Genomic DNA, 27,983 nt, shown 5'->3' with positions numbered 1-27,983 from the left:
TATATCCTTGACTATAAAAAATGAATGACTTGTTTATGTAGTGAAATATGTGTTCTTAAGTATGTTACATGTAGTATTTCTTTTTTGTTACTTTCTACTGTGTATGTTTTTTCTTCTTTATAGGATTAATGACATAGCCAATTTCTCCTCCGAGCTGACAGCATGCTGCACTGTTCTTAGTTCAGAGTGGCTGGGAGTTCTGAAGGCTCTCTGCTGTTCTTCCAATCACGTGTGGGGGTTCAATGATGTACTTTGCACAGTAGATGTAAGTGTTCTTTTGCACTAAAAAACTCAACTGCAATTAAATATTTAGTTAGTGAGTAATTTTTTTTAATTGACTCAACCCTTAACTGAAATGTAAAATAATTTTTCCTTTTCTCACTTTAAGCAGTACACCAGAGTGTGGTTGGTGCTGTGTTGCATGAGAATGTCCAGGCTCAGATTCATTGGGGCATCCAGTCTTTCTTAGTGATTGTGTCTGGAAGTGATGAAAATATACCCATTATATATCACAGATTTCCTAGAATGTCATATGCGTGATATGTGAATTTCTTAAAAATCCATCTTGATTCTTTATCTATTTTTGCCTATCAGTTCTTGGTATGATCTTTTGTATGTTACTATATCGTACATATAGAACAATTTTATACGTTTTAAAAAAATACCTCCCAGTTGAAGTTGAACTTCCTAGTTCTGATATCTCAAGTCTGGGTTGGACAGCCCTACTCCATTCTGTGTCTCCCTAAGATTTTAGGCATGTCAAACTCCAACCTGTGGCCTGCTTTTCTAGACAGAAAAGACACATATTTTTATCTTTAACACTGCTCCTTAATCTCTTAGTTGTTTTGTTATACTTTAACTCTGGTTAGTTTGTGCATCTGTAAAATTGGAATTAACAGTAGTAGCAACCTCATGGTGTTGTGCTGTTAAATGAGGTGATTTTTTGTAGATTGCTAACCACACTCCCTGGCATATACTAAAACTTAATATGAAGGCTGCTATTATAGATGGTTTTTTTAAATTGTTATTATTATTTTCTGCCAAAGTCTTGTAAAATCTGTAAAGGTAGAGGTTATATTATGAATGAATTAACTTTTCTTCCTCTTTTCTCTTTTTTAAAATTTAAGAGTCAATTGTAAATTTTCAGAGTTGTTTTTAAAACTAATTTAATTATATTAAAGACTCATTACTTGGTTATCCCTGAATAGAACCCCAAACCATTCCTGAGGCTTGTGTTTTAACCAGGGCAACCTCCAGGTTTTTCTTTGCTTATTAATGGCTACCCTTAAATGACCGATCCTACTGAAATTTGCAGAAAAGTTGTATTTCTGCTACATCTTTTAGGGATTTCTTGATTTTTTTTTCTTAGTTTTCTTTTTCAATCATTTATACTCAGCATAAAGGCCGGTGTCTTCTTGCAGCGCTGGGATGTGGGTAAACCTCATTCGTTGTCTTATAAAGTAGAAATGGGCCTAGAGGAGAATGCTCATGCTGTTTCATTCACTCATTTGGGGATCTGAAACCTCATTGGTGTTGCCTACATTCTCTTAGATATTAATCTTAGCTGTTACTGACGAGGTGTTAGGTATTAAAACGTGTCAATGTTTTTCTTGAAGGTGAGTGACCTTTCATTCCATGATTCACTAGCTACTTTCATTGCTATTCTGATAGCACGACAGTGTTTCTCCCTGGAGGACGTCGTGCAGCACGTGGCGCTGCCCTCTCTCCTCGCGGCAGGTGAGGCGGCGTCCGGGACGGCCGTGGGCATGCGATGCTGGTCTTGGTGGGATGGTGTCTAACTAGTGAAACCCAGTGAGGGTAGTATTCAAGGGCACACGCGTTGGACCGTGGTGTGGCCTGCAGGTAAAGGTGGTAGAATTGTTTATCTTGTTCTGCACAGAGCACTGTGACTCCCTGGATGTTGGTACCTGGTTTTGAGGAAGCACGTACATTCGGGTTTCTCAGGAAAGTGTAGCTGGTGCCTTGCTTTTTACCATAAGTAGCACGTTTTAAATTATTCCAGAAAGTTTAGCTTAATAGCAAGCCTGAAGACTTGTTCTTGAACACGTGAGGAAACTTGCTTTGGAAATCCTTCTTCCCCAGCTTGTGGAGACGCGGATGCCGAGCCCGGGGCCAGGATGACCTGCCGCCTCCTGCTCCATCTCTTCCGAGCCCCCCAGGCCTGCTTACTACCTCAAGCAGCGGGTGAGCTGATAGCCCCAAACCTCTGATTATGTTTTCATTTGCAGCTACCGGTTCTCAAATGACCAAGTAGGCTGTTCATCCTGTAATTTCCTTCCTGACTTTGGGGGGGCTGCTTGAGGGTGATGAAGGGGTGTAGTGATGCCACTGAGAGGGCTGTCAGCACCTTTCATTTATGTAATATCAGGATGTGTTGAGAAACTCAAATCCAGAGTTAATAAACAATAAAAATACTTTTGCTCTTAGGCCAGCCATGCTGGTGGGCAGCGTGATCCTCTAACATACTATCCATGTTAGTTGTGAACCGCAGCATAGCAGCTTAGGGCATGATTCATTTATGTTTTTAGTAAGGGAAAAAATCTAGGGATGCTGCTGAAGTCTGTTCCTAAAGATCATTTCCATGTTAGGGTGTGTGTGTGTGGGTGTGTGTGTGGGTGTGTGTGTGTGTATGAGAGAGAGAGAGAGAGAGAGCGAGAGGAGAAGAGAGAGAGGCCATCAGCAATAAATGGATGAAAATCCTAATGTTTTTGACACATCTCTCTAAGGAGCAAAGACATTATTATTTTAATAGTAAAAAAGAAAAGGTTAAGTCCAGGGTGCTGGCAGTGTTTCTTAGTGAATTCATGAAGCATCAATTAAAGCTAGCTAATGGCAATTCAGCGCCCTCAGCCTAACAATGAAAAGCCCTATGACTGTAATGGTTACAAAACACTGTTAATAATGGCGATGAGACGATGAAAGGCTTGTTCTTGTTCTCATAGGCAAACCTTTCCCTGGAATAAGATCATCTTGTGATAGACACCTTTTAGCTGCTGCTCACAACAGCATCGAAGTGGGAGCAGTGTTTGCTGTTTTAAAAGCAATTATGATGCTTGGTAAGACTATCTTGGCACTAAGCTTGGTTAATCACCAGAAGTTTAATTCTATTTAATATTAATAAAAATGTTTTGTTATTGTTGTTGTTGTTGTTGGCTTTCCCCAAGTCCAAGTTCAGTTGTACTCCAGGAAGTTTGTATTTTACCTACAACACGGGTGGATTTAAATATATTTTTTTTTTGGTGGACTTTTAACTGCATGCTATCTCATTCTGATGTAATAGATCCTCAGACCTCCTGGCTTGTGTTGTCTTCATCTGTTGGCATAAGTCACACTTTGTGATGGACACAGAAAACTTGATGACCTAGCCAAAGGTTTAAATCCCATGTTATATTCTAGGAGTAAATCACCAGAAAACCTGGATTTTAATCATAGTGTTTCTGATTCCATAGTTTTTTCATCAATCGGGTGATATTTGCATTGAGATTGATATTACTGATAAATCAGTATTAATATCATAATTCTTTTTTATATAATTTATAATGACCAAGATGTATTTTATGTTTTTATTGGTATATACATCCTCCTGGAGTAGTAGCACTGCCTTTTCTGTTAATTTATAGTGCGATGCCTTAAGACATTTTTATTCTGTAAATTAGGAGAATGATTGGGAAGTCTTGAATCACACTATCTCATTCCAACTTTGGGTACCCTCTTTTGGCCTTCACTAAACAAACATTGTCTCTTATGTTCTCAAGGAGCCCCCTTCATTAGAACAGAAGTTACTGCATGGATAAGAATGGTCTTTGATGAGTCTTAAAGAACATGTTTGAGGATAAAGACTATCCCTTTATACTTCTTGGAAAGTATTATTTGGTGATGACGAAGAAGGAAAACAGGGCTTTCATAAAACAGATGATTAAAAGTGCATCTAGCCCTAGCCAGCTTGGCTCAGTGGATAGAGCGTCGGCCTGCAGACTGAAGGGTCCCAGGTTTGATTCTGTTCAAGGGCACATTCCTGGGTTGCAGGCTCGATCCCCAGAAGGGGGCATGCAGGAGGCAGCCGATCAATAATTCTCTCTCATCATTGATGTTTCTATCTCTCTCTCCCTCTCCCTTCCTCTCTGAAATCAATAAAGAAATATATTATAAAATAAAGTACATCTAAAAATATCTACATGTACACACACACACATGCATACATATACACATACATGCAAATTATTAAATGTGCATCTAAAAATAAACATACACCTATACACACATATAACATACATATACATACATACATATATATGCATACACACACATACATGCTGCTTCTATTATGCCCAGGAATTTTTAAGTAAAGAGAAAAAGATAAAGTCACATGGAGGGCTACAGCCTTCCTCTAAGCTCAGGAGCTTGTGTATACAGCCAACATTAAATGATCATCTCAATAATAAAATTTCTGTACTCTGATGATATTTGAAAGGAAAGATGGCTGGTTAGTTCCATTTAATAATAAAGGTAGAGACCATTGTTAACTGTATTTTGTTTATGTTAACAAACATAAACATAACCATGAAGTTAGAGATTCACCTTTTTACTGTGGTAGCTAATGTTCATCAGAGAAACTAAGTAGAAGAATTCCCATAAACTAATTTTGGAAGTGTGACTGCATTAAGTGATAGATATTTTAATGGCAGAAACCAAGATGAGTGCAATTAAGACATTGTCCCTTTGGTTTGAAGGACTGGTTTGATCCCAAGTAAAATTGGCCAACCTCTTTAAATATCCAAAAAATCATAGTTTACTATCCATGTATAATCACCAATTCATTTTTCTTTGACTGCCTCTCCTTGACCTTTTTATTTTATTTTTTTTAAAGATATGTTTTAATTGATTTCAGAGAGAGGAAAAGAGGGGGAGAGAAAGATAGAAACAGCAATGATGTGAGAGAATCGCCAATTGGCTGCCTCCTGCCCTCCCCCTACTGTGATTTGAGCTAAAAACCCAGGCATGCACCCTGATCGGGAATTGAACTGTGACCTCCCGGTTCATAGGTCAACGCTCAACCACTGATCCACCCCAGCTGGTCTCCTTGAGCGTTTTCATTGGCTTCAGTTCTTGGAGGAATCTACAGCTTTCTAAGTAATGCTTCCCAAGTCAGGATTAGGCCTGTTGAATGTCAGCAGAGCGTGGGGCCTGGCTGTCACTGAACACTGTTCTAATGTTCTATTGTCTATATCCGTGGTCGGCAAACGGTGGCTCGCGAGCCACATGAGGCTCTTTGGCCCCTTGAGTGTGGCTCTTCCACAAAATACCACGGCCTGGGCGAGTCTATTCTGAAGAAGTGGCATTAGAAGTTTAAGTTTAAAAAATTTGGCTCTCAAAAGAAATTTCAATCGTTGTACTGTTGATATTTGGCTCTGTTGACTAATGAGTTTGCCGACCACTGGTCTATATGATTGTAGAAGGCTCTGGTACAACCTCCAGGTCATCCTAACATCTATACTGATTTGAGGATCTCCTAGTCTGGGACTAGCAGATATGTTTGTTTCTTTGTTTTTGCAGAAGTTTTAACTTATCTATCTCACATGCTCTAACCAATGTTCTCTCAAGTCCTGTCCATCAGGATTGATGTTGAGTTAGAGAAATAGAACTGTTATATAGAATTTGGTTTCTAATGTCTATAGCAGTTTAACTTAAGGTGTAAAAATAGTTGTTTATATCACTAAAAAGCATGCTAAATTTTGATACACACAGAATCTGGTCTTTCTTTCAACTCCTAAAGAACTCTGTTGAATTAAATAAACTCCTATGGGTAAAGTGAAATTGGTAATATTTGTCCATGTATTTTAATGAGAAATGTTTGATAATATATATGAAGATATTGATGAGTTGAAATGTATTTTTATTCTTCCCTTCCTTTTAATGATTTTTAAGTAAATATTCAATAAGCAATTCTTATTTTTTCTTATTTTTTCATCAGAGTCAAAACTTTTTCCTAATTGACTTATAGGTTTTAAAAGACTTTTTGCATTGACGTGGGCTTGGTTTTGCTCTGAGGGCCTCCTGTAAATTCATTTGTTGGTTCCAGGAAATTTTTTCTCTGAAAGCTTATGATCCTGTGGGTAAACAGGCAAAGTTTGGGGGCTCTGTTGTCATTTGGCAAGGTTTATTACCAAAATAATTTTATTCTTTCAGCTTCAAAATATGACAGTTCTTTGTCTTTCATAGTTAGAGAAGATTTCTTATATCTAGATAGTCAATCTTTCTGCTCAGTGTTTACCCCAGAACTTTTTTTTTAGTAAGGAAAACACTTTCCTTAGCTTCATTTTAGTTGAATATATTAGAGATTGGTGAGAATGAAGTTTTCTTTCTAAGTTGGTGTTTACAGAAAGGAAAGTGAAAGACATGGGTTATTCAATGGATGCCCTATTTTCCAGGGCTTCCTTAGTATGCATTGCCCTTTTCCATTCCCAGGGAAATAAATCTCTCTTGTCAAGAAGTTGATAGTAAGGTGGGCTAAGGCAAAACTTTTCTCTTGACCTATGGATAGAAAATAAGTCATTGTAAGAGAAGAAGTGGAAAAGGGACATCTAGCAGGGTGAGTAACCCTTCTTTTCCTTGTCTATAAGTCAAATGAATTTGAATACATTGATGCTTGCAATATTGGTGAAGTCAGTGTTCTGTGATTATTAAGTGTGATTCACAATGGCCTTTCCAAGTTTAGTGAAAGCATATATAATTCTATAAACAAAGTAAGGATTGAGTCTTGAACTCAATTTGCTTTTTTTCCATGTCTGATGAAACTTCTCTGGGTTCTTGCATTCATTCTCTTGATCCATTCTCTTCATTGCTGCACAGCTATGCAATGATACCATTCACATACTTTAAATTCCTGAAAGCTTGTCTCATTTACTTCTCAAATAATTGGCAATATTTTGAATGTGTGTGATTTTGGTTTTGTGATTCTGTTATTTAGGAGATGCCAAAATTGGCAATAATAGTGTCAGCTCTCTAAAGAATGATGACTTCACCATGAGGGGTTTGCGGCGTGATGGGAATGCTGATGATATCTGGACTGCCTCACAAACTGCAAAATCATGTGGGAGAAGCATTTCCATAGAAACAGCCAACTTAAAAGAATATGCTAGATATGTACTGAGAACTATCTGTCAACAGGTATCTTCAGATTTAATTGGCCTTTAACTTTGAATATGTAACTGTTGTTTTGGAAAGAGAATCTCACTCTTGTATAAAACGTGTACATAGATGGTCCTTATTTTCCTGCTTTGTTTTGACATAATTTCAAATTGCCGAAAAGTTGCAATAATAATAAAGAACTCTAGTATACCTTTATACAAATTCACTAACTTTTTACATTTTGCCACATTTGCTTTATAATTCTATTTGTGTGTGTCAGTATGGATGCATATGCTTAATTTTTTTTTCCTGAGCCATTTGAGAGTAGTTGGCATACATTGTTCTTTTTTACTTTTGAATACTTTAGTGTTTGTTAACATAAACAAAATACAGTTAAAAAAAAACTTGGGAAATTTAGCATTAGCACAGTAAATTTTTCTCACCTATAGACCACATTCCAATTTTGTCAGTTGGACCAACTATGTTGGATTTGTGTGAAGTTTCCTGTAGATTAGCTTCAGATTATGCATTGTTAGCTAGACACTGCAGCAATAATGCTGGGTTCTTCTCGGGTACTCTCGTTGGAAGGCCCATGATGTCCATTTGCACCACATTGGTGATGTTAACCTTATCAAGATGTCTCCATTGTATGAATTCAAAATTTCTCTACTGCATAATTATTATTTTTCCTTGTAATTAATAAGCAGTCTTTGGAGAGACACTTTAAAACAATCCAAATATTCTCATCAAATTCTCTCACCTCCCATGTAGCATCCATTTTGATTCTTGTCCAAACCAGTCTTTACTGTGATAGGTGCAAGTTGGTGATTTTCCTCCAAACTCCTCCGCTCTCCAGTTACCAGTTTGCACTCCTCCCTAAGGAAAAGCCCGCCCTTGCTTATATTTAGTAATTTTCCATGTGGATTATGATTTACTGTCCTTGATTATGTTCATGTTCAAATTGCCCAGACTTTTCCAGACTCTTTTCATGATGGATCTCATGTTATTTTGATATGTCTTTATCTTTATCTTCTTTTTTTTTTTTTAACTTTCTGGCTCCTTTTTACTTTCCCTGCCCCAGATCTAGAATTACTCATCCCTCTGAAGAACCTTGATTCTGTTTAGCACAGGATGGTATTTAGAAACCAAGATCAAGGCACTGTGTGTGCTCATTGTTTCTAGGCCCTTTCAGCAGACAGAGCTAAGGAGAAAAACATATCTATATACATAAATGTGTGTGTGAATCATTAGTCCATACTGATATCTTTACTTACAGTCCAACCCCACGAAGTCCTTGTGTTCCCCATTCCACATTAATATTGCCTTCTTCCACACTGAGAACCCCACTCCCAGTAACATTAACCCTTTGCTCGTTTGCTTTATTTTATAGTATACCTGTAAGAGTTTCAGAATTGCTATACCCATACCACTATGAAAAACAAGCCTACTGAAAAGGATTTGAAGATTTGTTTGTAGCTCTTCCCTAAGAGTTTACTGTAGTATGTTAAGAAGTCATTTGAACTTTCTCCCTCACTGTGGATATATTTCTCACTTGAAATAGAATTGATTTTTATCTGTTTCTGTTTACATTCAGTGTAAGTCCACCCTCCTCCCCTGCCCAGCCCTGTCTTTAGAATAGCACAGGCCAACTATGCAAATGGTGTACTCAGAGATATGTCCTCTCTCCCTTATCCCTGCTACCCTTTGTCTCGCCCTGCCCTAGGTGATCAGTTTCATTATCTTCTGCTTTAACTTTTCATATATTAAAAAAAATTTTCTCCTTTCTTATTAAAAGAATCAAGGCATACCATATATATTCTTTTTTACTTTCCAAATGTTGACAGGGTCATGTTTTTATAAGGCATATTATAACCATGATAAAAGTTAGCTAAATAGTTATATAGGTACTAGAGGCCTGGTGCACAAATTCATACACCAGTAGGGTCTGGCCGGCCCGCCCAGGGCAATCGGGTGGGGCCAGCTGGGGGAGGGGACACGAGAGGTTGGCCGGCTGGCCCAACCCCTGATCGAGATGGTGGGGGGCAATCAGGGGCAGGGCCAGCCAGGGAGAGGGGCCATGGGTGGTTGGCCAGCTGGCCTCGCCCCCATGGTTGAATTCTCAGTTGAACTCTTGGTAGAGGGGATAATCTGCATATTAGCCTTTTATTATATAGGATTAAGAAGTTGTTGGCTTGTGCATTGGTTCCCTACTGTGAGAGCGATTGGAATTATGTGAGGAGTTAAAATTGTTTTTGATGCCTTAAGAAAATGACTGCTATCTGGTCCCATGACCTAAGATTGACTTAATTGATTTGCTATAGTGCCCAGGCTTTGTTAACAAGGTCCTCGGTGATTTTAATGGATAATCAGCATTTAGTCACTGGTGTAGTGGTTAAGAAACAGGTTTCATTTTAAACAGATCTGGATGGGGCTCAGGAACAATTGACAAAGTCTTACCTCATTTAAAATAAGAGTTTTCTTTGAAAAACTGATGAAGAAAAGGTGATAGAAGTTTAAATTAGTGGAAACTCTCCACAGGTTAATTAGCCATATGCATCAATAGCCTTAAATTTTTGTTGTACTTCTTAACCCAGCAATTGCACTTTATGAAATTTATCCTGAGAAAACAATTGTACAGAGAATAGATATGCACATTTATTTATAATACTAACATTGTAATATCAAACAGGAAGACAATTTTCTGAATGTTGTACTGTGTTCTATTTAGTAGAACATAGCATAATGCATTTCATAAAAAATGGCATCTTATAAATAGACTCGTTGTCCTTACATATGGGAAGTTACATATGGCAAGTTAAAAAAACTGATTGTAAAACACTTGCAAGAGCAAGAACCCATTTTCCAATTGAAACACATACCAATATTTTCCTTAGCTTTCTTTCCTTTCCTTTTTGTTTGCATATCTGTTTTTTAAAATTTCCTTTATCCAAGGTTTCACTTTGTATTTTAAGAATTTAAAATACTCAGAAAGTTTTTTTTAAAAAAACTTTTGCCACCATTTTGTAATTATTCTGTTAATTAGAAGATTCCTATCTGCTTTATATTCCATATGTGCCATGAACTTAGTACATATTACATAGGCATGTAGAAAGCCCATGCCTACCAATCTAACTGCTGTATGGTTTTTAGGAATGGGTAGGAGAACATTGCTTAAAAGAACCTGAAAGATTGTGCACAGACAAAGAACTAATATTGGACCCTGTGCTTTCAAATATGCAAGCACAGAAACTACTGCAGCTCATCTGCTATCCTCATGGCATTAAAGAATGTACTGAGGGGGACAACCTGCAAAGACAGCACATTAAGCGCATCCTTCAGGTGAGTGACCATAACTGAAAGATTATGTTTCTCTGATTTGACACATTCTTTGTAATTATATCAAAAATGACTAGCATTCTTACAGGCTCTCTAGGCTTTTCTTATGCCTTAGGACACATCTTGCTAACGAATGTGCAAAATAAGTCGAGATAAAGCAGATGCTCACAGGCATGGTTTAAAAACCATGGAGGCTGGATGCTGAGCGCTGTGTGTGGTTCCCGGGGAAGGGGCTTGGTGCCGGGCTACCCTCGCTGCTGGGTGCCCGCTGCCTCCATCACAGCTTACTGCAGAGCAAGCACAGCACTGTTTCCTCACTCTCCAGTTTCACTCTGTTAGCGACAACAGCCTAATGTAGGTCTTTCCTAAAAGTGAAGTGCTTGCCCGCCCTGTGTGGTTCAGTTGGCTGAGCGTTGTCTGTGCACTGAAAGTTCGATTCCCAGTCAGGGCACATGCCCAGGCTGCAGACTGATCCCCGGTGAAGAGGGGAAGAGTGTGCATGAGGCAGCAGATTGATGTTCTGCTCTCACATAGTTGTTTTTCTCTCTTCCTTCCTCTCTGTTTAAAAATCAATAAAAATACTTAAAAAGAAAAAGTGAAATACTTAACACAGACTTTTTTATTTTTATTGATTTTAGAGAGGAAGGAAGAGGAGGGAGAGAGAGATAGAAATATCAATGATGAGAGAGAATCATTGATCGGCTGCCTCCTTCACGCCCCCTACTGGGGATCCAGCCCAAGACCCGGGCATGTGCCCTGACTGGGAATCCAACTGTGACCTCCTGGTTCATAGGTCGATGCTCAACCACTGGGCGACGCTGGCTGGGTATTTAACACAAACTTTTGAAAAGCAGGGGTGCTTATAGATCCCTTCTTGTGTGTGACTATTCTACTCTTTCTTGAAATAGGGAAACTGCCTGTAATTACTATGTTTTAAGACATGCGTAATGTCCTTAATGTCTTAGTTATTTCCATTTTCCCCAGAATCTTGAGCAGTGGACACTGAGGCAGTCCTGGCTAGAACTTCAGTTAATGATTAAGCAGTGCTTGAAGGACCCAGTGAGTATATCTGAAGGGCATGCATGTGTATAAAATTGTATGAAAAGTGAAGCGTGTTGACATGTGAGGATAAAGTAAAAGGTATGTGTGCTAGTTTTCTTGTGTCTGATCCTAGGGCTCTGGTTCGGTGGCCGAAATGAACAACTTACTGGACAATATTGCTAAGGCGACCATAGAGGTGTTCCAGCAGTCTGCTGACATGGGCATCAACTCCTCCAATTCCAGTGCGGGGCTCTTCAACCCGAACGGGATCGGAAGCACCGATGCCGGCAGCACAAGGCAGAATGGAATAAAGACATTTCTAAGGTATTTTTTCTGTAGCTTTATTACTAGTAGTCTCTTGTTAATTTTTCACATGTAACGGTGTGTTTTATTTACATAATCAGTATTTTTTCATAAAGCTGCAGGAATATAAAGAAAGTAATTACTTGTGTCAATTATCATTATTTAATAATAAGTTAAAGGGCAATACTCCAGGCTGCATGATACCTTAGTGTTCCAAATACTAGGTTAATCGGGCCCAGACTCCTTGAAACCACAGGTGACATTCAGAGTGCATTTATTTCTTTAGTGTTCACTGTTCTGTGGTATTCATTACATAGGATGTAATGAATCTGCCTTCTTTAAAATTTAGCATTTTTGCATAAATGGTGATCATGAAAGGCCTATTAGCTGTATTTCATCATGTTGGTGTAAAGTATAACTGGTGAATTATAAAATTTTAAAAACAGGCTATCAGTGTGCTTAAACGTAACCAGAACATTTCATATCTTAACCAGGACAAAAAAGTGTTGGACAAAAGGACTGTTACCAATCGGAGAGCCACAATAATATGTGTTTATAGATTTTTAAACAAACGTTTAGTTATAGTGACCTCCCAGCACCGTGTCTTTTATTGCCCTCTATAAGCACGAGTGGAAAAGTGTGTGCAGATACCTGGTATTTGGCAAGGTATTTACTGTGCGACAGCATAGAAATGAAAGGGATGGTTCTGAATAATCAGTGTCTCTTGTGTATAAAATTTTTACATGGGAATTTCTGTTATAACTGTGAGAAAAAGCTGCCTCGTTGGGCATAACGCCTGTTTCTGATTTTAGCTCCTCTGAACGCAGGGGTGTGTGGCTGGTGGCCCCGCTCATCGCCAGGCTGCCGACCTCAGTGCAAGGAAGAGTACTGAAAGCTGCCGGGGAGGAGCTGGAGAAGGGACAGCACCTGGGTTCTTCTTCAAAGAAGGAAAGAGACAGACAAAAACAGAAAAGGTATGGCTGCACCGTGTGTCTCTCTGTCAGATTTGAAAGAAAGAAATGTAGCATTCTACAAACATACGTGTTCACTGCCCTCCAAGTCCACTGAGATTTTATTAAATGAAATTGAAAGTATTTTGTTAGGTGAGGCGCTGTTCCTAAGAAGTTCCAGGTTACACCGTTTATGCGTTCTCAGTTCTGCCGACGCACCCCGATCCTCGCTGCACTATGGAAATCCTGACTTCTTAGCCCCACTGCGTCCTGAATCAGACCTGGATTGCCACCTGGTCCCTGTTTTCTCCTTTTAATCACTTTCATTTCTTTTTATTTTATTACTTAGTTCTTTATGTTTAAAATACATAGAAATATTTCTAGTTCTGTCTTGTTGGACCCTGAAATAGTTACTAATATTTTTAGCATTTAAGGTTCTTATTCTAGATTAGATACTAAAACTTACAAACCATGAAGTTTAATGTTAATTTATTTTATGCCCTGAAAAGATTTCAAATAATTCTATGACTGTGTTACTGAAGAAATCTAAAACCACACTCGAATGTGAAAACATGCTGAATTTAGCACCAAAGGATAAGGGGGAAATAATGATAATTTCTTCTGTTTGATTGTGGGGGGGATAAGGGTGGGTGGAAGTGAAAGAGGGTACAGGGGGGATAAATGATGGTTGGGGCGGGGGGAATAAAGAAAAAATAAATAAAAATTTTGAAATATTTTTTCTTCTAATTAATAATATTTTGGTACCCATCATTTGTTGAGCTCTTATAAATGCCAACCCCTATATAAAATTTATTTCATACATACTCAAACTTAAAATCTCATAGCAATCATGAACCAGGTGCTGATCTTAGCTCTACCATTATACACTTTTTATAGATTAAAAAAAAAAAACTGATGCACTGAAAGGCTAAGTAAATTTCTTGAGAACACAGCTGAGGAGTTAGGAAGCTGGTGTTTACACCAGGCGGTCTGGTTTCTGAGCCTGCATTCTTAACTGAAGAACATTTGGTAGAGACCTAACTTTGCTCATATTTTGTTCGTTATCTGATTGTTTTATGTTTGCTAGCATTAATTAACCAACCAGATGACTCAATTTAGTTCTCAAAGTTTGTTAGCTAATGGGTGATTGTATGTACATTGCCCCGCCTACCACAGAGAGGTCAAGAGGCTAGTACAAAGTTTCAAAATGGCCCTTCCTAAGTCAATCTCTCTCAGTCTGCTGATGTAAAATGAAGCAGATTGAATTATTTTGCCCTTGATCTTATTTGAAGAATTTTTCTCCAGTGTAGCAATTAGTTTATCCGTATGACTAGTTAGTTGTTCTCTAATAATTGAATACATTTTAATAGAATTTTTACCCAAATGTCTTTTTTTAAAATATTTTTATTACTTTCAGAGAGGAAGGGAGAGGGAGAGAGAGACAGAAACATCAATGATGAGAGAATTGTTGACCGGCTGCCTCCTGCACGCCCTCTACTGGGGATTGAGCCCGCAACCAAGGCATGTGCCCTGACCGGGAATCGAACTGTGACCTCCTGGTTCATAGGTTGACGCTCTAGCTCTACCATTGAGCCACACCGGCTGGGCCCAAATGTCTTAAAACCCCTTGGAAGTCGAGGTTGTGGGGTGGAGGGGCTGTGCTCCTCAGGTCACGAGCAAGCACTCTGGTATTTGGTAAGACATTTGCTGTGCGATACTGGGTCCCTGAACCCGGTGCTGTCTCAGCTCTACCAGTCAATACCCCACTCTTTGTTCTCGAGAAATGTGCTGAAAAATAAAACAAGCACAGCAATCAGGGCTGGCCCTAAAATAAGAGTTTTGTGTGAGAGGAAGTGTACATTTTAAATTTTATTCTGTGTATAAGGTGATATTCCTTCTGATATGTATTATAAAATGCAACTTACTGATGTAAAATACAAATTCTCTTCTTCTCCGCCCTTACACACTCATTTGCAGTATGAATTTATGCTAGTTTGGGGAATGCCTTCAATATTAAATTATTTAGAAGCATTACTGTGGCTTTTAATTTAATCAGTAGAGATATGACTTAGTAAAATAGTGAGTCAAAAACCCGAGGACACGGAGTCAGTGTTGCAAGGAAGTAATCCATTCTTTCTAACTAGATCTACTGTTATGATTTGCTTTGTAGTATGTCTCTTTTGAGCCAACAACCATTCCTCTCACTGGTCCTTACCTGCCTTAAGGGACAAGATGAACAACGAGAAGGCCTCCTAATGTCTCTCCAGAATCAAGTTAATCAGGTAAAGTAGAGTATTAGGCCAGGCAAGTATTTTTCTAATAGCATTAATTTGTTTTCCTTTCAAATGCTGAGATTAAACTAATAAGGACGAACTGCGATTGGATTAGATGCAGGTCGGCGTAATCCATGCTCTCTTCTCCTACCTGACATTCTAGTCACCACAAGATGTACAATTTTATATTAATGTCCACAGACTATAAAAGTAACCTTTGCATATTTCACATAACTTGGACATGTCTGTTCGTCTCCTGATCCTGCCTCAGCGGAGGGGTCTGGGGATGTCCCTGTTGCAGCGGCATGGCAGGAGGACAGAAAGAGAGACCTGAGACCTAAGGGGTCTCCCACCCATCAGTCAGGGTCTCATCTTGAGCCCTGTAGGTGCAGAAACTCAATTTCATTTTACTGCCAGAGCCAGGATGATGCCAGTCAAGTACACAAGATACTCCTTTATAAATCAGAAGTCATTTTGGTTCATTGATAGAGAATACGGACTTTGTCTTTCCAGCAACTACAGTTCCCCTGGCACTTGCATTGTCTGTACCACAAGGAAACTGGTGACCACATTAGAAACTGGAGATTGTGGAATTGAGCAGAGTGGGTGGGTGGGTCATGTGGGATGTATTATCCTGCTGCAGAGCCGAATGGAGCCCTCCTGTGGTGTGTGGTTCTCTGACATCACCTCTTCTCCTTGGATGGTACTAGATGAACATGAACAAGGACACTTACTTGGTTCTCCCATTGGCTTCTACCTTTTGGATATGAGAAATCTATTCTCTACACAGTCACCAGAATAATCCTTTTTAAACGTGAATCACATTTATTTGGTGCCCAAAATGCTGCAATCATTCTTGCTACACCTAGAATAAAGATTCGAAGCCTGGGCTTATAAGGCCTTAGTGATTTGGCACTGGCTCTCACTTCTACCTTTTTCCTATCAACCATGGCCTTGCTCACGCCATCCTTTTCACAGTGACCACATTGCTGGTCCTTGAACAAATTCTCGTTGCAGCGCCTTTGCATCTTTTCTTCCCTTCACCTGGACGGCTTTCCTCTCAGACATGCACATGGTTGTCTCCCTCACTTCATCAGGTCTCTGCTCACAGGTCACCTCCTTCAGGAGGCTCTCCCCGATCACTCTCTAAAAATAGAACGATGGTCATTCTCTATCCCCTGGCCCCAGTTCATACCACTTGTTACACCTGATTTTTATTATTCATCCTGCCCCTTGAATGTAAGCTCCATGGCACCTTGTGTGCTTTGTTAACTGCCTGCACCCTTATCTCGCCTGGGGAGAAGCCCATTTCTTTTGATGAGCTGTGGAAAGTGTCTCCTCTTACCCTGCAGGATACTTACAGGTCATCTGCTGGGCTGTCTTCTGCATGTGACTCATTTCAACTATTTTAAGATGGTTCTCATTAGTTAACACATATTTCAGAGCATGGCAGCATGAGATTTTTTTTCTTTTTTTTTGGGGGGTATGCATTTGTTTTTGCTCCTGCCATCTGATCCTGGGGTGTTGCCCACTTGCAGTTTGCCTTCCTAAGAACACCTTCCCTTTCCCAGCATTATTCTGAGTCAGGGAAGAAGCACTCACTAGAAATATAACCCAGAGCTGATATAAAATGTAATTTTATCTGCCTGATACTTATCTTTATAAGACCAATGAAATGATGTGTAGTTGACCCTTGAGTTGCATGGGGTTTAAGGGCACCGACCCCAAGATAGTAAAAAAATTTATATAACTTTTGCCTTCCCAAAACTCCAGTCATCTTCCTGGAATTCACAGTGGATTAGTTCCAGGATCCTCGCTCAGAAATCAAAACGCGAGAATGCTCAAGTCCCTTATGGTGAAGAATGGCACATTACAGTCGGCCCTTAACAATCCACAAATTTCCAACCTCAAATAAAAAATATTATTTCTTGGATATGAAACCCATATTTATAGAGGGGCTGCCTGCATATTTACTGAAAAATCCATGTGTAAGTGGACCTGCACAGTTCAAACCCATGTTGTTCAAGGGTCAACTGTATTTAAAAACTGATCTTTATTTTTGTTCATGTTTAACTTGATGGTCTTCTAAAAATGTTTTCTAAGACTTGTCACAGGATAAGTAATTAGAAAAGATTTTTCTTCTCCCACCTGGAAAGGTAATGAAAAAGAAATAGCCAGATTTTTGTCTGCTAAGTGGAAGGGGAGGAAATTTTTATTTAATTTGTTAAACTAAGAAGTTATTTTTGACCATCAGTAAAAGCTCAATTTAACTTAAAATATGAAAAATTTAATTTTAACAGGGGAAACCAGTTCTGGATTTTTTTTTAATGTATTGTCTGGTTTAGATCTTAAGTAATTGGAGAGAAGAGCGATACCAAGATGACATAAAAGCACGGCAGATGATGCACGAAGCATTGCAGCTCCGCCTGAATTTGGTAAGACATTTCCAGTCTTCTGCCTGCGTTAAACTTATCTCAAATAGCCTCCCACTTCCACTGTGGTCACAGTCTTCACTGCAAGGTGAGGCCCTCTGCTGTTTGCTCTCCGTGACCACTTCCCTGTCCCTCTAACCTTCTGTCTTCCTGGCTGCTGTTCTTCCTGTCTGGCCTGACTTCCGGACAGCAGCAGGTAGGTATTTTAGGCTTCGGGTTGCCTTCTGCAGCCCTGCCCCAGGGAATCTTTCCTTTAGGGTGAGAGCTCGGAGGAGGACTTAGAGGACCAGTATCCTGAGGTGGATGTTAGTTTTGACTACACTTATTTAAAAACCATATTAAAATGACGTTTAAGTCAAAATTATCAAATTGATCATAAAAACAAATTCTACATGGAATTTCAGAAATTTAAAATTCTCACACATTGAACATTCCTTTGAATTTTCCTTTCACACTGGACAAGCCAGCTGAAGGGCACTCTGGAGATATTCACCAGTTGATTTCAACTTAATTCCCACACTTGAAAGAGTGCACCTGGGGGCCATGCCTCCTGTTCTTCATTACTTCTGTGTTACTGGATAATTGTGAGTGTTTTTATGACAACAGGATTAGATTCAATAGTAATGGGCATTCCAATCAGATTATGTGGTTTTTGCCCTATTTAGATTTAATTAGACTAAAATCACATCATAAAGGAGGGTATCCTGAATGTTAGGAATAAAAGAAAGCTAATTACACTGATTTATAGTAGTAGGAAGAGGAGTTATATGTAGATTTTCTAAGAGGAAGGTCATTGCCCCTAAGTCTCTGCATGTTCAAGGGAAAGCTGTAATTTCTATTGACGATGTGCCCACACTCAGGTGCTCTTTTCTTCCTTTTTTTCTTTTTGAGGATTTTCTTTAATTAATCAAAGTTTGGCTAAATACGGTGTATTTTTCCCTTTAACACAATGCAGATTTGTTGTTGTATTTTTGCGGACCAGGTGGGAGGGATGTTTGACACGGTGCAAAGGAGCAGCCAGTGGACCACAGACTGGGCCCTCCTCCTCCTGCAGACCATCACTTCTGGGACCGTGGACATGCACACTAACAAGTATGTACTTGTCATTTCACCTTTGCTTGGCTGCACGTGTACATGGCACAGGCTTTGATGTACTGATGTTAAATTCTGTCGCATCTTATTTTCTTAGGTACATTCTATGCCTTAAACAAACATTCTCACTTGGTTAAGATTATCTTGGTTTTGCTCTGAGGTGAAAATAATTCTTTTCTGTCCCCTCTTAGTGAATTATTCACCACAGTTCTTGACATGCTGGGTGTTTTAATCAATGGAACATTAGCCTCTGACCTGTCCAACGCATTGCCAGGGGGATCTGAAGAGAACAGACGCGCATACATGAATTTAGTAAAGAAACTGAAGGCAAGTTTGTGACCTGCTTATTATGAGCTCAAATTGTTTGTGGATTTGTTATTTAGTACATTTTATCTAACTTTACTTCTCATTACATTAAAGGTTATTTGTTGCACTCAAATTAATTTAATGTGATTATTTTGCTATTTGCTTTACATTAGCTCACTAGAACCCCAAAGTAGTAAGCATATAGTTTGAAGGTTTGTCTTTTAAAAATATTTATATTCATAAAACATGTTTAATTTTTTAAGGAACTTTAGGAATGCATTACCAAATATCTAATCAGAGTGCTAGCATCAGATTTAAGAAACATTTGTGCTTGGACTGGCACTTGCAGTTGAAAAATAATCACTTGTACTGACATATCTAAATCCAATTCATTTTACTAACCACTAGCACAGTCTTTGAAATAAACTATAAGTAAACTGCAGAGGAGAAAAAAATCAATATATCTGATGACCTTACAGGAAAATAACCAAAGGTTACCTTGTGCCGTGGCCCTGCATGTGAGAACGTGTTCCGTGCTGCAGCTCCTGCCTTCTTGTTAGAGTTGCTGTCCTAGATTTTGTCATTTCAGCATTGTGATGTTTGTTGTGTAACAAGGGTGCCTTTTTATGTGTTCTATTTTCTACCTAAAATGAAGAAATGAAACATACTCACCACTGTAATTGAGAGCTGCAACGTAGACCATGTTCTAAGTGAAAGAACATTTCAGCTATATAATGGAAATGTTTCATAAGGGAACTTCCTTCTGGGCAACTTTTGCCTTCATTGTAATTTTTGTTGCACTTCTCTTTTTCTCTCTGTATTTTTTTAGAAAGAGCTAGGAGACAAGCGGTCAGAAAGTATTGATAAAGTTCAACAGCTGCTGCCTTTGCCAAAACAGACATGTGATGTCATCACTTGTGAGCCTATGGGTTCCTTGATCGACACAAAGGGAAACAAAGTTACTGGATTCAACTCTATAGATAAAAAACAGGCAAGAGTAAAGTGTTTGTTTCTCGTGTATATAACTACGTGTTAAACTTACAAAAACAAAATACAACTTCTTGTCTTCCTGTAAAGCATATAAAGCATCTTAATTTTACAGTTTCCTGGTTTTTAAAAGCATATTTTTATCATTTAATGGTTATTGGCATTATCATAAAAGTTAAATCTTTCAAGATCTTTACTTAAAATTGTACTTGAATTTAAGTGAATTTGTTAAATTCAACAATAGAAAACTAAAAAGCTTAGAGTAAAAAATAAAGCAAAAGATCAACTCTGATTTTACTTTAGAATTGGAAACAGTACATTTAGATAAGAATCTTTATTGATAAAAGTCGTAATGTAGTAAACTATTTTGAGTAAAAATGTTTAAAGTGATGCTACTTTATTTTCATGTAAATTAAACAATATTTAATGAACACTTGATTTCATATAAGAGAGTAAGCAAGGTTTTCTTATAATACAAGAAGAGTGGTCCATGATTCTTTCAATGAACATGAACAACCACAGATTCCCAAAATCACAGAGATGGAAGACAGAGCGCCCACCCTCTAGTAGTAGATAGACAGAGTGTGGTGAGGTTTGTGTGTCATGCTCCACAGTGTCAGGGACCCCGAGAAGGAGCCCTCACACTCAGATGACATGTAAGTAGTTGGAGCAGCATCCCCAGGAAAATCGACAGGAATCATTTTGAAGAATTAAGAGTTAGCTGGGAGGTAGGGGAAAATGTACTACAGGGAAAGGGAAGAATTTATGCAAAGACACAAAAAAGGTGACTCATCGAACTGCAGTGCTGCAGGAACTCAGAGTATTTTAGGTGCTTACCACTCTGGTGCATTTGTGGAGAGAAACAGCTAGAATTATGGGCAAGTTGAGTTTGCAGTGCTGGTGGGCTCTCTAGTGGTGAGACATGTATAAGTCATTTGGAGATGTGGTCTTGGCACCCAGGAGAGAAGTCTAATCTCAAGCCATATTAGGAAGCAGTCAGTATGCAGATGGTACTGAGCCTTGGTTCTTGATAAAGATGCTCATGGGAGAGTATGTAGGTAAGAGGGCGTAGTTATGGAATGCCCGAGTAATTATTTTTGGGTTCATACTGAAGAAAAGTATTTTCAAATTGCTATGCCAGGGAAAGTACCAAGGGACATCACCAATTAATGTTAAAAATAAACTTCTTCTTTTCAGAAACAAAACATTTTCTCCTCTGAACTCTGTAGAGATGAGCTTGAATTGAAGGAGTTTATTTCTACGTGTTGGTAAAGTTAATTCTGTAATAAAATGACTTAACTATTCAAAGGCTGGCTTATTAAATACATGAAAGGTGCCCATATTGAATCAAGTCCACTCATGTTTGGATTAAAGTTCATTTGAGCCCAATTAGAGGCTGAATGTTTCTTATTCTAAAAACAATAAATGGATTCCAAAGGTTTATAACTGATTATAATTTAGTATAGTAAGATCAACTTTGTAGCATTCCTTAGAAATTATTTTTTTGCTAACAAAAGAAAACTACATGAAAAAAATGCCTTTGTACAGTAAACTACATTGGACTCTCTGGTCTGGCAGCCTGCATGGAGCTCAGTGGTAGAGAGAACCGTAGAACTGTGGATTCTAGCCAACCCCACTGGTGATCTAACTGTGTGACCCTGGACTGATGAGTTAGCCTGTCTGCTCTATGCTAAGTTCTCTCCAAGGCCCACACCATCCAAAATGTTCTCTGAATCCATGTCCTAAGTAAGCCTTACCCTAATCAGAAAAAGGTCTGAGGGTGTGGTCATAGAGTGTTATTTTGCCACAGGGTCTCCAGGTCTCTACGAAGCAGAAGGTGTCCCCCTGGGATTTGTTTGAGGGTCAGAAGAACCCAGCTCCTCTGTCCTGGGCCTGGTTCGGGACAGTCCGAATGGACCGGAAGGTGATCAAGTACGAGGAGCAGCACCACCTCCTTTTGTACCACACGCACCCTATGCCCAAGCCCCGAAGTTACTACCTCGAGCCGCTGCCCCTGCCTCCCGAGGAGGAAGAGGAAGAGCCCACGTCCCCTATTTCTCAGGAACCAGAGAGGAAATCTGCTGAGTTCTCAGATCAGGGAAAAACCGCAACAGATGAAGAGAAGAAAACAAAGGGAAGGAAGCGCAAGACAAAATCAAGCTCAAGAGTCGATGTAAGTGCAGGAAGTAGAGGGAACTTTGATGCAAGAGCATCCAGTAGATTTAGTGTCCAAGTTATATACCTAGAAGCACTGCTAAAAGCAGTAAAAACCTTTTTTTTTTTTTTTTAATAATTATCCTAATGAGGCACTGTCATACTGAATAGAATTAGGATCATAGCTTTTGGTTTTTCTTCCTCTACTTTTTATAACTATTTAATTTTAGGCTTCCATTGTGAATAATCCTATATAATAAAAGGCTAATGTGCACATTGTCCCCTTGTGAATTTGACCTACTGGGAGTTCTACTGCTGTGGTCATAATGTATGCTGACCACTAGGGGGTGGCACTGAATGAAGGAAGGCCCTGGCTAGCAGCCAGAAGGCCCCGATTGGCCCCGATCACCAGCCAGGCCTAGGGACCCTACCTGTGCACAAATTTCATGCACCAGGCCTCTAGTATTTAATATTTCAGTGCCTCATAATTTCTCAGATTTGACACTTGAATTTTTCAGACCTATAAAATCTCATCCTCTCACGTATTTTTACTACAAGCTGTGTTTAACATAGTTATTGTATTTTGGGCAATTGATAGCCATAGTATATTAAAATAAAATAAAAACACTCTATTTGCTCTTTCCTAGGTAAATCTCCATCTAATATGTTGACTAGGATGTTCATGAGATTTCATATTCACCCTTCACCTTCCTCACCTGTGTATTCTACTTCTCTATCATATTTTCAGACTTTATAAAAGATAACATAAATGTGAGGTAGTTTCATTTCTTGTTTGCCTACTAGACTTCCCTATCTATAGCAACATTTTCTTAAAAACAACAGAAATCTATGAGGTGGTAATTTAAAATAATTTTATAGAACTTACAGAATTAAAATATGAAATATCTTTCCATGTACCTGAAAAATACTTGAGAGACAATTTGAGATTATTTTCCTATGAAATTCAAAGGTGTTCTTGCTGTGCAGTGGAAAAAATAGTCACAATGTAGTGTTTAGACACCATGATTACTTAATGTTATTGTTTACCTATGTCAAAGCCGAAACATGTCTTTGTCAATTTGGATAGTTTGGTGATTATTATTCTAGAAATGGTCATTATCACTTTTGGATGTCACTTGAGTGTCAGTATATCATCTTTCATGCAGTCTTCCTGCCAGTATTCCTTTGTCTTGAAAGGGGTACTTAATAAGGTCCAGACTGCCATCCCCGGAAATCTGGGTTTCCCAGCCTGTCCAGCCAAGAGATGGATTTCTGTTCTTTTTAGATGCAAAAGACCTAAAACTCATCTCATTCCCCAAGCGAGTCTTGGTCATTTCTTCACCTCCCACACTACTCCTGAGGCTGCCTCTTCCTGATGGGATGAAGTGCAGGCTTTACTTTTCTAAAATTTAATTTTTCCTTTGTCCTTTAGGGCTAGTCTAGAGCTGTGACCCTTAGAGACTTTTGGCTGCTGTGAAGAAGAGGAAGCCCCGTTGGGAGGTGGGGGGAGGGGTGGTGGTGGTGGAAGTGGTTGTGTGTGCAGGGTAGTGGTGGAGCCAGCTCGTGCAGAATACTGGCTTGAAAACGAAATAAGATCCCGTCTGAGCCTGGCCTGGTTCTGAACTACTGTGGGCCTCTGGCAGGAATCTGATCCTGACCCCAGACTGGGAGACTTTGCAATTATAAAGACGCTCTTTCAGCTGTGGTTGGCAGTCAATATCAATATTTCAAATGTGTTTTTAGTATTTTAAAATAAAGTTTAGAAAAGGTATTTTTTCCATCTTCCTCCACTGTAGCCAAGTTCTTTTTAAATTAAGGAAAAGTATTAACTGAATGAGTGTTTTGCAGAGAATATATTGAGACTTCTGCCTTCCACCTCTCCATTTATAAAAAAGCCTTATCTTGCCGAAACCGGTTTGGCTCAGTGGATAGAGCGTCGGCCTGCGGACTGAAGGGTCCCGGGTTCGATTCCGGTCAAGGGCATGTACCTTGGTTGCGGGCACATCCCCAGTAGGGGGTGTGCAGGAGGCAGCTGATCGATGTCTCTCTCTCATCGATGTTTCTGGCTCTCTGTCCCTCTCCCTTCCTCTCTGTAAAAAAATCAATAAAAAATATATATATATATAAAAAAGCCTTATCTTACTGGGAGAGGAGTTATCTCAAATAGTGTGATAGGAAGAATTTGCACTCATTTCCTGTGTGGTGTGTGGAGTTAAGTAACTTTTTGTTTTAACTTCATGTTGAAGGAGTATCCACAGAGCAACATATACCGAGTGCCTCCTAATTACTCACCCGTCTCCTCCCAGATGATGCACCACCCACAGTCTGCCTTGTGGGGCTACAACCTGATGGGGCAGCCCCAGCAGCCTGGCTTTTTCCTGCAGAGCCCGTCTCTTCCTCCAGGTACGTGAAGAGAGCAGTCGGGGCCTCGAGATGACAAGTGGCTTGGAGTTCTCCCCTGGGGTTTTCCTTGCTTTTACACTGAAACCTTTTAAAACTTGAAAGTTTCAAGAGCTGAGTGCTCAGCTGACATTTATAGAATTCTCTCCATTCCACATGTTACTTCTTCTAAAATAAGGTTTCAGTTATGAGTTTGTGGCCTGATTTTGGAGTTTTCATTCAGTGCTGGGAGGAAATTAGCCACTGATGAAAATCTTAAGCTATCTACGATAATAAAAGCGTACTATGCTAATTAGACCAGATGTCCTTCCGGATGACCTTCCGATGAAGCTGGGGCTGCGAGGGAAGCCCAGGTCCTGGGTGCCAAAGGGAAGTCGGTGCTGGCAGCCAGGAGAAGGAAGGCCTACTCTTGCATGAATTTCGTGCGTCAGGCTTCTAGTAAGATAAAGTTGATCAAAGTTTAATATTGTGAAATTTGTGTACATTTTTATCAGTTATAGTTACCAGCATTTTAAAAGACTAGACAGTATTGCACAATGTCTTTTATTATTTTCTTATGTTTTGAATTTTAAATTGTGTATACCATGGATTTCAGAAACCTGGTTCAGCAAGTAGATTGAGATACAATCAGCAAGGAAAAATGCCATATCCAGAGTGGATGTTGCTGATTTGGGTATTGCTTTTGATTCAAGCTCAGGTAGATTTTATATATGGTGTGAAAATTTTCCAAATACAAAATTTCTTAATTAGGAAAGGATTTAATTTTCTTTCTAAAGGAAAGTTTGCCTATTCTAGCAAAATAGATTATTTTTGAGATCTCAGTCTGCATTTGTTAGGATGTGCCATTCTAATCCTATCTAATAAAGAGGGAATATGCTAATTGGCCCTCACAAAGATGGCAGTGCCCACAGCCAATAAGGAGGGAATATGCTAATTGACTGCCACGCCCTCGAAGATGGCAGCACCCATAGCCACAAGATGGTGGCGCCTAGTCCTCCCAGCCCCACGGTGCGCCTGCCTCCAGAGTCCCCCAAACCCCTCAGCCCCCACAGCCACCCAGGACCAGCCTGAGGCACAGGCAAGCCTCGGATTTTGGCTGCTCAGCCAACGCCTGAGGTGCAGGCAAGCCTCAGATGGTGGCTGCCCAACCGCCCAGGGCCGCCCGAGGCTCAGGTAAGGCTTGCACTGCTGGCAGTGGCAGCAGCAGAGGTGTGATGGGAGCGTCGCCTTCCCCTGATTGCCGGGTCACCTCCCGCCCCTGAGGGCTCCTAGGCTGTGAGAGGGGCAGACCGGGCTGAGGGACCCCCCTCCAGTGCATGAATTTTCATGTACCGGGCCTCTAGTCCTATATAATAAAGAGGTAACATGCAAATTGACCCTCACACCCTCACAAGATGGCTGCCTACAACCAGGCCAGCAGGGGGTTTAGTGAGGGATGACCAGATGACTGAACAGCAGGTTGCATGGGGCACCAGGCCAGCAGGGGGGGGCAATAAGAGGCGACCAGGTCAGCGGAGGGAGGGCAGTTAGGGGCAACCAGGCCGGTGCGGGGGGGGGGGGGGGAGGACGCGTGCAGTTGGGGCAACCAGAACAGCAGGAGGGGCAGTAGGGGCGATTAGGCTGGTGGTGGGGGCAGTGAGGGGTAACTAGGCCGGTGGGAGGGGCGCGGCAGTTGGGGACGACCAGGTCAGTGGCGGCGGGGGGGGGGATTGTTAGTGGCGACCAGGCCAGCAGAGGGGGGCAGTTGGGGGCAACCAGGCTGGCGGGGGCGGGGGGGACAGTAAGGGGTGACCAGGCTGGTGGGGGGGGCAGTTGGGGGCAACCTGGCCGGCAGTGGGGGGAAGTTAGGGGCAACCAGGCAGGCAGGCAGGTGAGCGATTAGGAGTCAGCGGTCCAGGATTGTGAGATGGATATCCGACTGCTGGTTTAGGCCGGATTCCCGAGATCTGGCCTAAACCGGCAGTCAGACATCCCCCAAGGTGTCCCAGATTGGAGAGGGTGCAGCCTGGGCTGAAGAGACCCCCCTCCCATGCACGAATTTCATGCACTGGGCCTCTAGTATATCATATTTTACTTATTGTGCTCTGCAGGATAGTGAATTTTTTTATTGTAAGTTGAGTATGACATTTTTGAGGTCTAGGGAAGAAGATATCTTATTCTTGGCTTAGAGCAGTGGAGAATCCACAGTTTGTCCTGTAAATTAGTAACACAGAGAGCTGTTCTGGGGCTTACAGTCTCACTTTACCACTTTCTGCTGTATAATCTTGGTCAAGTCCTAATTACTTTGTGCCTGATCATTTTACAGCTTGATCATTTGTAAAATGGATATGCTGATATATACCATCATAGGATGGGTGATTGAAAGTAAATGTTTAAAATATAGCACTCAGAAGGTAGCCTGGCACAGCTGACATGTTCAGTAAATGACCTGAATATATTCTCACGGCAGGGCTGTTGCACCTGCTGGGCCCCGTGCTGGGAATTCTCTCCCTCAGACATCCGCATGGCTCAATGCCTCCTTTGGGTTTGGTCAGACCCCACCTTCTCAGTGAGCTTGCACTGACCACCCTACACTCTGTCTCCCTCCCCCTTTCTGTTTCTCCATGGCAACAGCGCTTGCTTAAGTGCTACATAGTCACTTACCTGCCTGCCCCAGAAGGTCAGCTCTGTGAGGGCAGGGTTTCCTGTTATGTATACTATAGTGTCCCCAGAACTGACAGCAGCATGTAAGCAGGCTCGAAGGAGGTTGTTGAGTAAATGCAGACTACAAAGAACAAGCTAGACTTCGTGGTAACTGTGGAAAATAATGCACAGTTGCCATCTCCTCTGACTTTCTCTTTAATTCTAAGGTCCTTGTGAACTTTGTAGCATTTTCAACTTTGTCAAGAGCAGAGTCCAGCACAAGGACTGTATGAATAGAAGGCTCAGTATGTCGTAAAGCCACACACCCTTCACCCTAGAGTGCTATAGAAGGTATTTGTAAGTTGGGGAATTTGGGTTTTAGGTAAGTCTTAGGCATGATGATATGGTGACATGTAAGAAAAGTATGTGCAGTAAACAACTACTTGTGAGCATTTTATATCTGTGAAATAATAGAATTTCATAAAAATGTGAATCCTATGAAACTGAGGAAAAGTATGTACAACATGTTTCCATTTATATGTTTAGTTTAAACGCAAAACAGTGTCCACACACACACACACCTCTACCAATCTCTCTCTTTTTCTCTGTATACACACCAGTATGGTAAATTTATAAGGAAATGTGTATGAATAATAAACATCAAATTCAGAATAGCATTCGATAGGAGAAGGGGAGGAAAGTAACAGGCCTCCAAACATATTTATTATATTTATTTTTTTAGTTGATTCAGAGGTATAACATAGAAAAGTTAGGAAAAATAAAAGAAAGTAGACCATAGTCTAATCTTTAAAAAGTATGTCCCTTATCCATAAAATGAGTCAGTTACATTTTATATATTAGTTTGCATTCTTGCTTCACAAAGTTACCTTGCCATATGTTACTCAAATCAACTATCCATTTTTTCCTCAAATGATCTT

General features: G+C 40.1%; 1 protein-coding gene across 1 annotated transcript in view; it reads left to right on the top strand.

Moving 5' to 3' along the window:
• Positions 1-27,983, top strand: part of MED12L (mediator complex subunit 12L) — a 432,034-nt gene that overhangs the window by 369,126 nt on the left and 34,925 nt on the right. The window contains 16 exon segments of the mRNA XM_054714083.1: positions 124-265; positions 1,617-1,737; positions 2,104-2,205; positions 2,964-3,077; positions 6,989-7,188; positions 10,300-10,488; positions 11,470-11,544; positions 11,660-11,850; positions 12,642-12,803; positions 14,950-15,061; positions 17,398-17,487; positions 18,467-18,576; positions 18,768-18,903; positions 19,712-19,873; positions 21,680-22,042; positions 24,270-24,426. Of these exon segments, the coding sequence (XP_054570058.1) occupies positions 124-265; positions 1,617-1,737; positions 2,104-2,205; positions 2,964-3,077; positions 6,989-7,188; positions 10,300-10,488; positions 11,470-11,544; positions 11,660-11,850; positions 12,642-12,803; positions 14,950-15,061; positions 17,398-17,487; positions 18,467-18,576; positions 18,768-18,903; positions 19,712-19,873; positions 21,680-22,042; positions 24,270-24,426 (2,426 nt within the window).

This window comes from Eptesicus fuscus, chromosome 3, assembly GCF_027574615.1.
Source record: "Eptesicus fuscus isolate TK198812 chromosome 3, DD_ASM_mEF_20220401, whole genome shotgun sequence".
NCBI classification, from domain to species: domain Eukaryota; kingdom Metazoa; phylum Chordata; class Mammalia; order Chiroptera; family Vespertilionidae; genus Eptesicus; species Eptesicus fuscus.
The sequence above is the reverse complement of the archived record's forward strand: the minus strand, read 5'-3'. Positions and strand labels throughout refer to the sequence as shown.